Here is a 15,432-nt window from a genome sequence, read left to right as displayed (position 1 = left end):
ATTCGGGAATGGACTGAGTTAAAGTGTTGGCGCTGACACAAACAGTACAACAAAAGTACAAACAATAAAAAAATGATGAAAAAACCCTAACTCGTCCGATGACAGAGCATGTATAGTAAATGCACGATTTCTGCCAAAACTTGTATCACAGTTAAAATTATCCCTTAAATATAATAAATATACTTGTATTCGGAGTTTACTATGACATCCACTATCACTGAACTAGTATACATATTTAGTAAGGGACCAGCTAAAGGACGCCTCCGGATGCGGGAGTTTCTCGCTTCATTGAAGACCTATTGGTGGCCTTCGGCTGTTGTCTGCTCTATGGTCGGGTTGTTGACATGCAGCTTTATATACAAATAGTTCAAAACGCTGTGAATACGAATCACTATGTCTCGGTTGTTAAAAAATATCAAGGAGAATGTTTATAATAAACATAATCCAACTCACATAATCTGATTTCCCGGGTGTCCCTGATTTCTCATTTCTTACAATATTTTAATTCGGTATACACTTTATAAGACAAGTGGCGAATCTAGAAGACGTATAGGTTGCACGCCCCGACCCCACCTTTGGTTGCCAAAACTATATTGATTCGTGTATTTAACGATTTTGTAAAGCAAAAAATAATCAAAATATTGTTCCACTCGCTACGCTCGGCGGTATGTAAAAGCTGTTCGAATTACGTCCACTTTGAAATAAACTGAATCCGTCTGTCCGTATATATTGTCAAAATATATTGACCAACGTCAGTGTACGATCATCATAACACAATGGCGACAGTACAGGCCCGGTTTTTTTTTAGTAATGTTAACAAAATAATTATTATTGAAATTTGTCGATGACCTGAGACTATTATACTAATTTGTACATAGCAGTATAGTTACAATTAGTGATCAATACATTTTATTTTAATGCATGGTAGTTGTAATCCTACATTCCATTGGCGGATCCAAGGGGGGGGGGGGTTTCCGGGGGTTGGAACCCCCCTTTTTTTGGCCGATCAATGCATTTGAATGGGGATATATAGTTGGAACATCCCCCCCTTTTGTCCTGGATTGGGAACCCCCTTTTTAAAATGGCTGGATCCACCCCTGCATTCATTTTCTATGTCGATTATGCATGCATATACATTTGTCTTATTATCAACGTTTATCCTTAATAAGATTTATTTTTAACGATGATAAAAAAGATTACATACATAGAATGATTAGATTACTTATAAAGGTGCCCATCCTTTTGTACGAGAAAATCACACATCAATTGTGTGTTTCGATTTTTAAGACCGTAAACTTTAATTTCAATTAAGTTTAAACATGTTCAACATATTTTCCCATAACTCATATAGAAAACGCATATTAAGAGAGCTTTAACCTCAATCTGCTGTTAAATTTCGGAATGCAAAGTAAAATTAAAATATGTGTGTACTATAAGAGTAGGAATTCAAGTGTTTGCTTATTATTTATTTGAATCTGAGACTCATATAAATAATAAGCCGTTGTCCGGTGAAAGAACTTGTTTTCCAACGACCTACGAAACTCATTTTCAACGTTGAAGTTAAATAATCAATTATAATGTAATGTGATTAGGATTTTTTTTTTATTTGACCAAACCGGGTTATGCATTGTGAAATCTATGACTAAACCGGGTGGTAAACATTGACGAAACCGGCCAGTTCCATTTTGACATGACCCATTTCTTTTGTTCCATACACAGAGATACAAGTATTTAGATGCTTATAATGACTAGTTTTGCAGTCTCCGTGTCAGTATCTATCTTCCCGTACCTTTCTTTCCGTACAATGTGAACAATTTAACGAGAAATTAAACAATTTCGAGGCAAGATTCACTCAATTCGTCATTTGGACATGCATTTTTACTTATTTCTCCGTTTATATTGAACGGTTATAGAAGATATTGCATCTCACAATAGAAAATAGTTGTATATGTATATATATTCTTCGATATCATAAAAAAATAAAACAATAAGGAGAAACCTACCTTTCTTTTGTCTATTAATGTTCCGTCATTGTGCTGGGTGTTAGATACCATCGAGTCCGAGTAATTTTTGCCGGTGTGGTTTAGACACAGTGTACATGTAACTACAGGGATCTTTCAAGTGTATCGGTACTTATAAATCCATAATCACGAATCACTTTTAAGAAACAAGATTCATTCAAGATAACCCTCAATCATTATATACTTTCAGATAGTACTTGGTTGCTCAATAAACGAAAATGTGAATTAATGCTATGTGAGTTTTAATCTGCTGTTCTTTTATTTGCTTTGTTTTTTGTGCTCATATCTCTGTAACTTCGTCTAATTATATATCTATTATTAAATTGATTTACTAATTTTCGTTAAAATTGGGACAACTAAGATCTCAACGCATTGAAAATATACGGGATAACTGTCAACTTTTCGAAGAAATCATGTTTCCCTTTTAATTTCTTTCGGTTATTTGTGTTGACCGGGTTGCTTCCTTACTAACGTATACCACATATCTTTCATTCAATAAAATTAAATATGATCTTACAAACATCGAGGGTGACCTTTGGTACTTCATGAGGCTAAAAAGTTTCTTTATAAACAATGTCGTCGTATGATGTATTTATTAAAACATCCATTAAACAACATAATACAATATTAAATTGATTTAAAATTCACACTGAGGCTACATTGCGTGTCATCATTGGCATATACAATTTTGAATTTATACAGATTGGTAAATGTATATTCCTTAAGTTTGACAATTTGTACATGAATTCGTACTTTTGACATTAAAAAAATAGTATGATACGAAAATAATTTGTTCAGTCAAATTATAAGAAATACTTGACAAAATAGAACTACAAATTGTATGTTTTACAATATTTAAATTCTACGAAAATAACACGCAAGCGAAGTAAATATTACACAAGCAACCTACTGTCAGAAATGATGATTATGTATGGAGTATATTCAATTACCAATGATCTATGATTAAATTCCTTTAGATAGACGAACGTATGAGCGGCTTTATTAATACTTCACCTAATATCAGACTCGACAGACGTGCTAAAAGTATGTGTAATATTTTACATCCGAGACTTTTTGTTGAACGGGAGATAACTGAAATTTGAAACATCTACAAATGCATTATAAGGTTACAAGAACGCAATAATACGTAATGGATTTTCCATAGGGTACCAATAGTGTTACGTATTCTTTTTCTCGAAGACTACACACAAAACAACAAATAAGGGTACCGTAGCAGTTTCTGTTAGTAGAAATGCCAGTGTTGCATAACAACCACAAAAATAGATATGTTCATGCACGAAAAATTGAATTATAATGCAGTTTGAAAACATCGTCTATATTTTGCTTAATGAAAAGGCATATATTTTATGGCTCCGACGTGCAGAAATGGGAGATAGTTTCTATAGTTTGTAAGATATGAATTTGATATTCTGGATTTTATAAACCTTATTGTATATATAAGGTTTCGATTAAAAGTAATTCCAATTCTTTTTCATTCAATCAGAAGCCGTACAAGATTCTATTCTGTGTACCAATTTGGGGTAAGGGGTAAAAAAAAAAACACTTGCCGGTAAAATGTAAACAAATAATTGCGCTCTTGCAACCATAAGTCTGTCTTATAAGTCTGATTTTCATACATAATATAATTAACTTTTATCTAATGTCACCTGTTACGGAAGCATCTTTTTGTGCCTTCTAATGACATAAAAAAAAACAATCATACCTAGTAAGAGACATCTATAAAATAACATAGTTTACTTACTTCCATAAAACACAACATCAGAAATATCATTTCAAGTAATAACAATGAAATGTCGTGGTTACAAGTTTTGTTTTGTGTGTATCTTTAATAAGAAATAATAATACTTATTCTACTGTATAAATATGTATATGAAAAAAGGTAAGAAGACGTGGTATGATTCCCCAAAACGACATCTATGCAACCGTTACGACCAAAAAAATTAACGAGTATTCAAACATCTATAGGCCACAATACGGCTTTTAGTGATAAAAAATGCATAATGTTAAGTAAACAACGAAATGCATGTGATACAAAAAAAACAAAAAAACAAAAAAACAAACAAAAAACGACAGCTAATAACATTCAATTACAAAAAGTTATAACAGATGACAACAACTAGTCTACATGATGCGATGGGGTTTAAGATATTGATGAGCGTTCAACCTAATTTTGGACAGGGATGTTCGGTTGATTAATGGACCATTTCTAAACAGACCATTTCTGTCTGGGCTTGATTGCAGACTACGCTATGCATGGTACCGTATTGAGATTTAAAAATATTCATGTATACACACATTGAATTTGTTTTATAATTTAATGAATGCTTTGATGCTTGTCCTATCCTTTGTTCTTTAAAATGAATCAGTTCTGATGCCGCCAATTGTGTTTATAAAAAGCAATATTCGATGGGTATTGCAATTTACTAATTTTTATTATGATGATTACGATTCTACCGTTATATGGTCGCTTCTAACTGCAAAGAAATAACGTGACATGATTTAGAAGACATATTATACTTTCTCTAGACATTGCCATGAGTCTTTAAAATAATATTATGAACATAAAAATTCTGTCATGAAAATTGGTCGAGGTAAACAATACAAATTTATATATGAACTATATCCATCTTAAAAATGTCATATAGAAGGTAGATACACTACAACACATAAGTACAATTACAATATGAGGTACTGTAGAACGGCCTTTGTTAGATTGACACTTCTTCTCTGGACAATTTAAATGAGGTAGAAAAGTGTTCCAGAACGCCATTTTGCGTGGTTTAAAGTTTTTGAACTCTTTTACCGTTATGTTATTGTCCGTGAGAAATAGTCTGTTAAATGCTTTAGTATTACTTCTATAATGTGGAAGATGTCTCACACCATCTGCTGTTAGTTTCCTACAATGTATACCAAAATATACATTAGCTTCTTGTAAATGCTTAAACAAAAACACAAGATTTCCTTCCGCTGGAATTTTAATTAATGGCATTTTTTAAAAATATGAATAGTAATTATTGTGGTTGAAAAAATAGCTTAGATTAAGATATATCACATTTTTTAATCATTCATTTTAAAGAATTTTTTTCGATCATAACTCCAATTCAAGTTAACTATTAAATATTATATCTATTAAAGTTGTAATATGATAACTAATTAATACGGTTAACTATCTACTTAGTTAGAAGACTAGGATATAATATCACAACTTTAACTAAAAATAAAACAGCTGCTGGAGGACAATCGATCTAGTCTTCCATCCAAGAAGTAGATAATGCTTCTGAATTGAAATAGTGTAGATACATTTTGGTATTAAATTCCAGTTATTAATAGAATTGATATTAGAATAAACTCAATCGGGCAGTTTACACAAAACGTCTTTGTATTTCTGTTTATAACCCTTTTTGTGCTTTCAATCGTTTTTAAGCTTCCAAACTTTTAACTTCCATAGTATGTTTTATGAAGATTGTTCAAGATACTCTGTGTAAGGACTTAGTATTGATATAAAAAGGGATGACAAAAAATGTCCCGTATTTAAACAAGAAAATCTAAAGTGAGCGAATGTCTTCTAGAAAGATCTATTCCTTAATTTCAAATAATTACTAAAAAAAAGCGGCTAAGATAATCTACTTTCCTTTTGATGAAAGTTAGCTAAAACAGTGTATTATCATTAATTGAGAGAGAAAAAAAAAAAACAAGCTTGGCATTGTAAACAGAGATATAAGAATGACATATTATGAAAAACATATCGAGAGGTACATGTATCAATCTCGATATTCTTAAATATATAATTATGAAGTACCCAGACAGAATAGTAATAGTATTCAACTCACTATTATCGTTTTTAGGTTATCTTACCCGTATCTAACAAAGTTTCCCCATAATGTCATCATCAACCGGCTCGCTACCTTATCAGTCTCGCTATAGTTATAATGTTTATGTCCAACAAAAGGTACTCCGAAAAGGTAAAACAGATCTCTACCATGAGGAACACCTACGTATACAAGACATTCAATTGAATCATTCAATTATAAAAAAAGTATATTGTAAATATTGCTAAATGGGTTTATTTGTATTGTATTCCGTCACTTAATGTTGTCATTTTAGTTGTAGTTTTAACATTGCCATGTAAGCGGAAGGATGACCTAGACATAAAACAGGTTAAACTGACCATTTTCTTTACCAAGTCAGGAATATGGCAGTTGTTATCAAATAATCGATTTATGTTGATTAGTGTTTCTGTTGTTCCGTTGTTTTGCTCTCGGTTTTGTTTTCGTTTAATCGATTTAATAATATTGAACAACGGTATACTACTGTTGCCTTTATTATATATATAAAAGACATGACAATAATGCATTGTGTTTTACTGTAAACACCTTTCAGGTTTGTCTCTCTTCATTCCAAGGTTAAAAGTAAATGTATTCATAAGCAATACTCAACCGTTTGTGTATGTGTTATTTTTTATTTGACCTTCCAACTCTTTTAAAATTTGTTTCGAGTGCCACTGAGGAGTCTAATGTAGTTGCGTACCAAATTAGTAGCCTGGTATTTTTAACGAATTATTTCATCAATTATTCAGTTGATAGAAATATCATCGAGTTTTAAGTATTTGTATATGTCAAATGAGTGGAGAACATTTTCAAGCACACATGAAGTCGAAATATACCATCTTTCTGCAATTATGTCTAAATTTGTACAACATATCATGAAAAGAACATTTATAAAATACAAGAAATAGATTTACCTAACCACTCTGGTCCTTGTGCCAATTCAGAAACATGATCAAAACTGAATAGAAATAGGTTGTTGGTAAAGTTGGATAACATGTTGGCCAGTTTAATCATTGGTGCAACAAATACAAAATCACTTTCCATCTAGAAAGAAAGACAACATTGAAATAAATAAAGCAATTGCCGACAAATTATCACTTATATATTTAACAAATATAACAGTTTGACTTAATGTAGACACAATCAATAAACCCGACGGAGTAAGATACAACTGAAAAAAAAAAAAACCACACTGCATACAGTTTCTCTTCTTTCGGTTGGATCTTGTCCGGTCTTATATGATCAAATGTGTCTGCTTGGCCTCAAGGAGCACATACAATCAATAATTTGTAGTTTTAGTTGGGTTTGTATAACACATTCATTTATATTTTTATGAAATATAATGCCAACTGTTTTTTTTTTTCGCGTTTTTTCAATCTCTTATTGTGTCGCCAGATTTAATTCTCCATTAGATATTTTTTAAGACTTAAAAAAGTCCAAGTTTTTAAGATACGACTTAATTTGTTCTTTTAGTTTATTAATTGAGCTTTTTACTGTATGGTCTACGAACTACAGCTATTGCTATATATGACGTGTGTCGGTATTTTGTACATCCAACATCCAACATTCATGTATTAATTTTTATGTGTCTGTTTTGGTTTCGGTTGAATAATGTGTTATGCCTGATCCGAGTTCGAATATTTATAAAATTGCTATTCCATAACATCATTGACATGAAAATCTTTGAACGAGTATTTTGTGAATAATTGTATAAAGTTCGCGATTGAAAGTTGTCGTTGATGAAATATGTTCGTTGCTGTTCTGAGGTTTGCGTTTTGTGACGACTATTTCATTACTTGTTTGTGCTTTTCTCTCTGAATAATGTTCCTGCGTGTGTTTGTGCTGTATTTCTATCGCCTAGTGTTGTCATTTTAGCGATAGTATTTGACATTGTCATGAAGCGGGAGGTTTGGCTATCGATTAAACCACGTTAAACCCACAATGTTGTCCTAAAAAGTCCTGAACCAAGTCAGACATATGACAGTTGTTATCAAATAGTTCGTTTCTATGTTTGTTAGCGTTTGTTTTTCAATTCTCTCCAGTTTTCCTGTTGTTCGTATGTTTTCCCCTTTTATTTGATGTGTTTCCCTCGATTTTTGTTTGTAACCCAGATTTATTTTCTCTCAATCGATTCACATGACCTTTGAATTCCGGTATGCTACTGTTGATAAATTTAAAAGTTTGGATTTGTTAATGTTTTCACGATGTTTAGTGTTCAGGCTGTAATTCTCTGTTGTTTGGCATTTAGATGAAATTTGTTTTTCTGTTTAGATTCATTTTTTTATATTTGGTTTACACGTTCCTACATATTAACATATATCGTCTTCTCAAATGTTAAGGTTTGACCAATACTGGTGAATGTAGATTAATAAAATTATTCTAAAATATATAAATATATAAAATTGATTTTTTTTCATTAGAGGACATAAAAAGGCAGCAAAGGTTTTCTTATTTAATAAGCTGATTAGTCCGTGTATTTCCTGACCTATAGGGATAATGATAGCCCTTTTCAAAATTTCAACACTTTCTGCACTGCCCAATATTCTACATACGCAGTTAACTGAAGTACTTCCATTATAATATTCAACTTTTTAAAAATAATTTGAATATGTATTATGACTGTTTATTTTTTATTTTGCTATCTTTATAAACATAGGGCCACTAGTGCTTTGAGGTCTTTTATCATGCAGCGAATACAAGATTTAAATTCATTTTCACCTGTATGTAAAATCATTTCATATATCTCTATACCTGATTCATCCCTCAGTTTGGGAAAGTATGTTAAACAGATACTGTCTGTTTATTCCAATCACAAATTTCAGATACATTGACTTAAGTAGGAATCACAAAAGAGCAACCTAAATTCCGGAATGTAAATATTACCGTGAAACCTTAAACAACAAGAATGCAATATTATGCCTTTTAAGAATTGGAATGCCCTGGTGCACTCGAAATTCTAATTGTTTATGAAGTAATTGGATTTATTTAGCAGAGTTAAATCCGTATCGAGCTGCATAAAAATATGTATATACCTCAATATACCGTTTCACAGTTTTGTATTCTTCTTTAATATCATGCTCCCATTGTCCATACTCGTGTAGTATTATATCTAAAAAGACAAATAATGTGTCCTAAGTACACGGATGCCACATCCGCATTATCATTTTATATGTTCAGTGGACCATGAAAATGGGATACAATCTCTAATTTTGCATTAAAGCATTCATTATCGATCAAATGGACCAGCATACATAGATATCACACCAATTTTACTACGTCTTCTGCTCAATGATTGTTTATATTCACCCATATCGGTATTGTTTTGCTTATTTTAAGTTTTGCTTTATGTATTTTATTTGCTAGTTAACAAGGTATTCGTTGGATATGTGTCAGTATAATGGTTTTGTTCGACTTTTTATGTTTACATTTATGTTATTTACAACAATTATTTTGAACTACGTTGTACACAACCTTCATACATTCAAACTTACCATCTTAAGATTATATTGGCATACGTATATAATTATCACTAAAGAAAAGATAACATTTTGAATCTGTTTCAAAAGTGCTGGTTCTCCTCTTCATTTTAGAAATACAAAGATATTTACAGGAATAAATACGAAAATGCAGATGAGATTTGTCAAACTGTAGTGACAATATAAGGAATACATATATAAAGGTTTGCTATTTCATTTGCTTATGGAAATGCCTAACATATAATAATTCAATAGCAATATTCATATATTACTTTGATGTTTTTTGAATCTTGTGTATCTTAAAGTGCAAAAGGTCAAATTGAGATGGTAAACAAAAATAAACATTGTTTTATTTTGTAAAGTTTGCAAATTATAAACAAATCGAGGAATTTCCTCTATATGGTATTCCAACAACGATTAAACAACATGCATTACTTAATCATGATGACAATTCTAAAATTGTATATTTCATTTTCTATTAACAATTAGAATGAATAATGAATGCAACTATGTTTCAAAAATACCTGTTGAGAGGTAAACAAATATCTAGAGCCGTAAGGAGAGGGACATTTGCTTACATCGAAATCGGCATTTTTTGGCAAATATCCCTTGTAAGCATGATATAATTGTTGTTTAATAGGATACCTTACACTATGACTAAAATATATATGCCCGTTTAATATGCCTAAAGTTTTGAAAAAGTATTTACTTTGACTTCTTTACATAACATATAAAAAAAGTGTAGAAATTTGAACCACACAATTTACAGGAATACTTTGGTTGAAAATATACATGTAGCAATTCGACAAACACAAATGATCGCTGAAAAGCTTGATTTCCCCTTACTTATAGTATGTGATTAAAACGCTTAGCTGATTTTCAAGAGTTAACTCCCTTAAGTGTTCTGTAACCCCTTAATTCTATCAAATGTTCTTAGTATTCATCTTGACCTCAGACATTTTATTGTAATCATGTATCATATGCAGTTTCTGCTTGACTGTATATTATTTGTATATATACTTCATTGGCCGCGGCCCAGATAATCTTCTCGGATGGACAGTCACTGACCGTATATCTTCTCAATTTATTACGTCATTTAAAATAGAAGGTTCGCGGAAATTTTACTTCATTCATTCCAAATTCAATAATGATGTATTTAATCCGTAATATTTCCTTTGGAATAGTGTAGGAATTGCAGAATATAAAAAATAACCATAAATTTGTCCTATTAGATTATTATACACTGGTATAGAAATGAAAATCTCAATAAATGTACATAGAAATTGGTAAAAAAAGTACTATGTTTCTCATCGAATCAAAATACAGCATTATTACAAAAGGTTGAATTGCATCCATAAAAAACCCGTATCACATTTATGCATTGCTAACACCACATTGTTACTGCTGTTGGTGGTTGGTCGCTACAGGAAAGTACCAGTACTTTTATCGTATTCTTGCATGAAATGCCCTTAAACAGTTTAGATTTTTAAATTAAAATTGATGTCTACCGTATAGAGAGCGTTTTCAGAAAATTAGTGGGCGAATAAATATTACATTATACTTTTTACTACCGTAGGGTTGATACCGCTGTTGGATGCTATAATTCCACGTAGGTCCAAAATATTTATTGCAAAATTGTTTTTTATAAATACATTCTGTATGTTTTCAGTTCATTCAATGATGTTTTTTTACTAAAACCAATGTTTTATTCTGTGTTCAGCTCACATGGTCCTTAAAATACGATTTTAACAGCAAAAATGAGGAACAAGACAACAAGACAATAACAATCAAAACCAAGGAGTAAAGAAAAACCAAAGGACATTTACATCAACAGTTATAAATAATAAATAAGAAACAACACGAGCTCCACTAAAAACCGGAAGTGAAATCAGGTGCTCCGGAAGGGTAAGCATTTCCTGCACCGTATACAACACCCGTCGTGTGATTTCTTTGTTCAGTTCGGTAATAATGGAAGGTTATTACGACTGAGGGAGAATATCAGATATGATTTCTGATATACTTTTGTCATAATGACCAACCAGCTCATGATGGCGACTGTAAAATTTCTTGAGTGATGACCTTAATTTGATTGATTCATAGCGCTGTCTTAGAAACTTTTGAGAAAGCAGTATTCTTCTTTCAACAAAATCAACTTACTTTGAGCTAGCTCTAGAGTAACGTATCAATTGAGACACATATACTCCATATGCTGGTGCCGCTGGGATGTTGCTACATAGAAATGGAAAGTTGACTATAGGAAAATTAAAATCATCGCGTTTGTCATAAATTTTGGTATTCAACCTACCATCAGTAGTCATTTCGAAAAAAGGTCTTAATATGAAGCAGATTTATCTGTGTCGGTAGTATCTTTAATTTCAAGTTCACTTAGATATATTAAATGTAAAGGATCACTGAATCTATTATTATTAAGAGACAGTACATCATCAATATACCTAAAGGTGAAATTAAAAGACTGGGCTAATTTCTTTTCTCCTTTCTGTACAAGCCCTTGGATAAATTCTGCTTCTTATGAATACAAAAACAAATCTGCAAGTAGAGGAGCGCAATTGGTACCCATTAGGATTCCAATAGTCTGTTTGAAGACCAAATCTCCAAATTCAACAAATATGTTGTCAATTAAAAAGTTCTGCATGGCAGTGATATCCTCTTCTGTGTATTTTTTCCTTGACTCTGTATGATTTTTCACAAAGTAAGCTAAATTTCTGTCCAAAACTAGATATTTAAAACGTCTAGTGCTCTTTTTTTTTTTTTAAAGAAACATAAGCTGACGGGTTCTTTTAGTCGAGCTTTAAGTTAAGTATGTGGAATAGTGGTCTACAAATAATTTCGATGTGTCGACCCGTCAGTTGACTTCCTTTTGGAGTAATTATCCTCCTTTGATGAAGATTTTTGTTAGATCCAACATTTTCAGTTTTTAAGATTTCAGAGTTTTTACTTAATTTGAAGTTTTATTATTATTTGAATATATATGACGTTCAGAAGAGATAGCAGAGTAAATTGATTTACCAAAAAAAAAAAAGAAAAAACAGGGCATTTTTGCGAGTGGTACCAAATATTAGTTATTAAAGCTTGTTCTACCTTTTACACCGCATACATCTTTAAACAAAGGAATAAAAAGTCCTTTCATAAGAGTCCTAAAAGTTATGTCCTCTTCAATTTGCTGTAGACCATCATATATTTCCTTTGTCATTGGGATATCTTTCAAGTCATTCTCGATGAAAATCTCCTGTACTGTTGATAGATGATCCCAAACTGTAATAAGAAGGATAAATACCTGAAATTCCACAGATTGTTGGAAACTGGTGTGGGCTCAAATCTTTTAAAACATCATGAAATATACGTTCTTCAAATGTGTTTACTTTGTAATGATGCAGTAGTGCCTCAGCTGTAAGATAAAAATTACAGCTAATGTACAAACAGATCAATATACAAAATTGGCTATAAATTACACAAGTGTATACGTTTGTATGTGCTTTTTTACGATATTTTTTCCTTTTCCTTAATTGTTCTGTTCTTAAGAACCATGAACGTCAATATGTGTCACAATTTAAACAAAGCAAAAAATGAAATGATAAAATTATCAAGCGAAGGTTTAAAACCCGGATATAGAATATGTCAATCAGTGTGGGTAGCACCAATAAACGGAATAAGTGTGTGGCTGTGTTTTTTACAACACAAATATATTGATAAACCCAACCTGATATGTTCCGCATACGTGAAGGGTTTTGTAATATGCTGTGAAAATAATTCTATCGTATTTGTAATAATTAAGGAATAACTGTAACATTTTTTCTGTCTATGAAGAAATAACATACAAAATTTGGTGCACAATGAAATCGCGCGTAGCGGGTTATTTAACAGTGTGTACCACATTTTTAATATTATTTCGAAGAGACAGAAAAAATATTACAGTCATTTCTTATAATTTAATTCTAAATTCCATTTTAAACCGTAGAAAACCATGAAAAAATGTTGATGACGTCACGGTCACATGACTAAATTATGTCTATGGGCTGACAAAATAACGTCAGCCAATCAGAAGACGCGTCACATCCAAAATTAAATTATTTCATAATAACACTTTAAAACATTAAATTTAAGTATGTGAAGTGTAAATTTGCTTAATTTTAAATCAAAAATGTATAATTGACGGATGCAGGTCATTATTTTCACTCTGTGAGCCTCTGGCATTCTACAGTGTTATGTATAGCTTTTAACCATGTCACATAGAAACACGTGTTATACTGACGTTTTAATGTCTTAATTAGGGATAAAAACGTTCTTCAGTTTTAGTTTGTAACCCGGATTTGTTTTTTTCTCAATCGATTAATGAATTTCGAATAGCGGTATACTACTGTTGCCTTAATATACCCCGGCAGTTTCCTAAATATAATATACTGACACCTCTATTGTTATCCAATCACAAAACTCGACATATTTGCAATCCGAAATATACCACTATTTTGACCTGTTACCTTAATATGACGCTCAATTGGTGTAGCCATAGGTAACAAACTTCTACAGTTATATGTCAACACGTTCGTATACAGATATCTTAAACTGGTCAACACATTTGAATGGATCTGCTTACCCTTCCAGAGCACCTAAGATCACCCCCAGTTTTAGGTGGAGTTCGTGTTGCTAAGTCTTAAGTTTTCTATGTTGTGTCTTTTGTACTATTGTTTTTCTGTTTGTCTTTTTCGTTTTTAGCCATGACGTTCACAATTCATTTTTTATCTATGAGTTTGAATGTCCTTCTGGTATCCGTCACCTCTCTTCATGGTTTTGAAAGTAATCCAAATAAAAACAAAACAAGAATACAAAATCAATTTAAAAATTGAAGATCAAATAAAGCTGAATGAGACAAATCCAAAGGAACCACAAAAAGGGAACAAGATACTGTTAGTGAAGACTGACGTATACTCGTACAAAACATGTAGTTAGTGTCTGAATAACTCATGAAAATAGTCGTTAGTCAAGATACTGTCAACATTGACGACTATATCGTCTATAAAATATTAAAAAAGAAGATGTGGTATGACTGTTAATGAGATGAATCAAGAAGAGATCAAATGACACAGAAATTAACAGCTATAGGTCATCGTTCGGCCTTCAACAATGAGCAAAGCCGATACCGTAATATCAGCTATAAAAGGCCCCGGAATGACAAATATAAAACAATTCAAACGAGGAAACGAACGGCCTAATTTATATTAGAGCAATGCATTCATTACCGTGTTCTGATCCTTCGTCTCTGGTAAACGACAAAAGATATGATTCCCCATTCAATTGTCCTCTATTGAAACTTTGCAACGGTCTTTCTACTAGAAAATGTTTGTCAACAACAGCTGGAAACGAAATAAAACTGGCTGGATTGTGCTGAAAAAAATATACAGTATTAGTAAAACCTGGATTTTTTTCTAAATAAAACTGTTTTATTTGGACGATGTTAGTAGAATTAAGCATTTGATAAAGAACACATTTGGTTTGTTTAATATTGCATATATCACTGATCAATATATTTGTAAGATACATGATCATATACTACTTTGAGTAGTAAAGTAGTAATTTGTCAGCTAAAATCAAGCTAAATGCAAGGAAATGAGGTGACATAGTTGTCATTAAATTTATTCATTAATGGCATTAGAAGGTTACAGTTCGTTAAGTAACACTTGTTAAAAGGAAGTTTATGTCATTACATTGTCTGTAGCAGCTATAAAGTATACGTGAACTTACTACTACAACGAATATGAAAAATAAAACAATAGTTTCTAAAGAAAGGAAAAGGTTATTCACACTTTCAGTTGTAGTGGAGATCAGTACAAACCAAGGACATACGATTGTCATCTTTTTATCTTAATTTTTAACAAAACTAAATTAAATTACTTTAAAAACGGCAATTTTGATCTGACCATGTCTTAAAAGTTCTGATTCGCCTGTTAAAAAACAAAAAGATGCTGACTTGTTTGAAAGACTATTGAAACGTTCTGGACTGACATAAACTGCAAGCAAATATTGGACTGTACTGAAGTTACAACAATACAATATATAAAAACTTAGACTCTT

At 31.6% G+C, this 15,432-nt stretch overlaps 1 protein-coding gene across 2 annotated transcripts in view; it reads right to left on the bottom strand.

Annotated features, from left to right (window-relative positions):
- Window positions 1–2,597: 2,597 nt before the first annotated feature.
- The window catches only part of LOC143054603 (fatty acyl-CoA hydrolase precursor, medium chain-like), a 42,427-nt gene continuing 29,592 nt past the window's right edge, over window positions 2,598–15,432 (bottom strand). The window contains exons 6-11 of one of the 2 annotated variants that reach the window (XM_076227617.1): window positions 14,601–14,745; window positions 12,445–12,618; window positions 8,902–8,978; window positions 6,784–6,913; window positions 5,898–6,033; window positions 2,598–4,939 (exon numbers count right to left, since the gene is read on the bottom strand). In XM_076227617.1, the coding sequence (XP_076083732.1) occupies window positions 4,660–4,939; window positions 5,898–6,033; window positions 6,784–6,913; window positions 8,902–8,978; window positions 12,445–12,618; window positions 14,601–14,745 (942 nt within the window). In that variant the 3' untranslated portion in view covers window positions 2,598–4,659. Of the gene's footprint in view, window positions 4,940–5,897; window positions 6,034–6,783; window positions 6,914–8,901; window positions 8,979–12,444; window positions 12,619–12,640; window positions 12,752–14,600; window positions 14,746–15,432 lie in introns of both variants that reach the window. The other variant, XM_076227625.1, reaches the window with a different exon arrangement.

The sequence above is a fragment of the Mytilus galloprovincialis genome, chromosome 1, assembly GCF_965363235.1.
Source record: "Mytilus galloprovincialis chromosome 1, xbMytGall1.hap1.1, whole genome shotgun sequence".
Taxonomy (NCBI): domain Eukaryota; kingdom Metazoa; phylum Mollusca; class Bivalvia; order Mytilida; family Mytilidae; genus Mytilus; species Mytilus galloprovincialis.
This window is presented reverse-complemented; position numbering and strand designations above follow the sequence as displayed.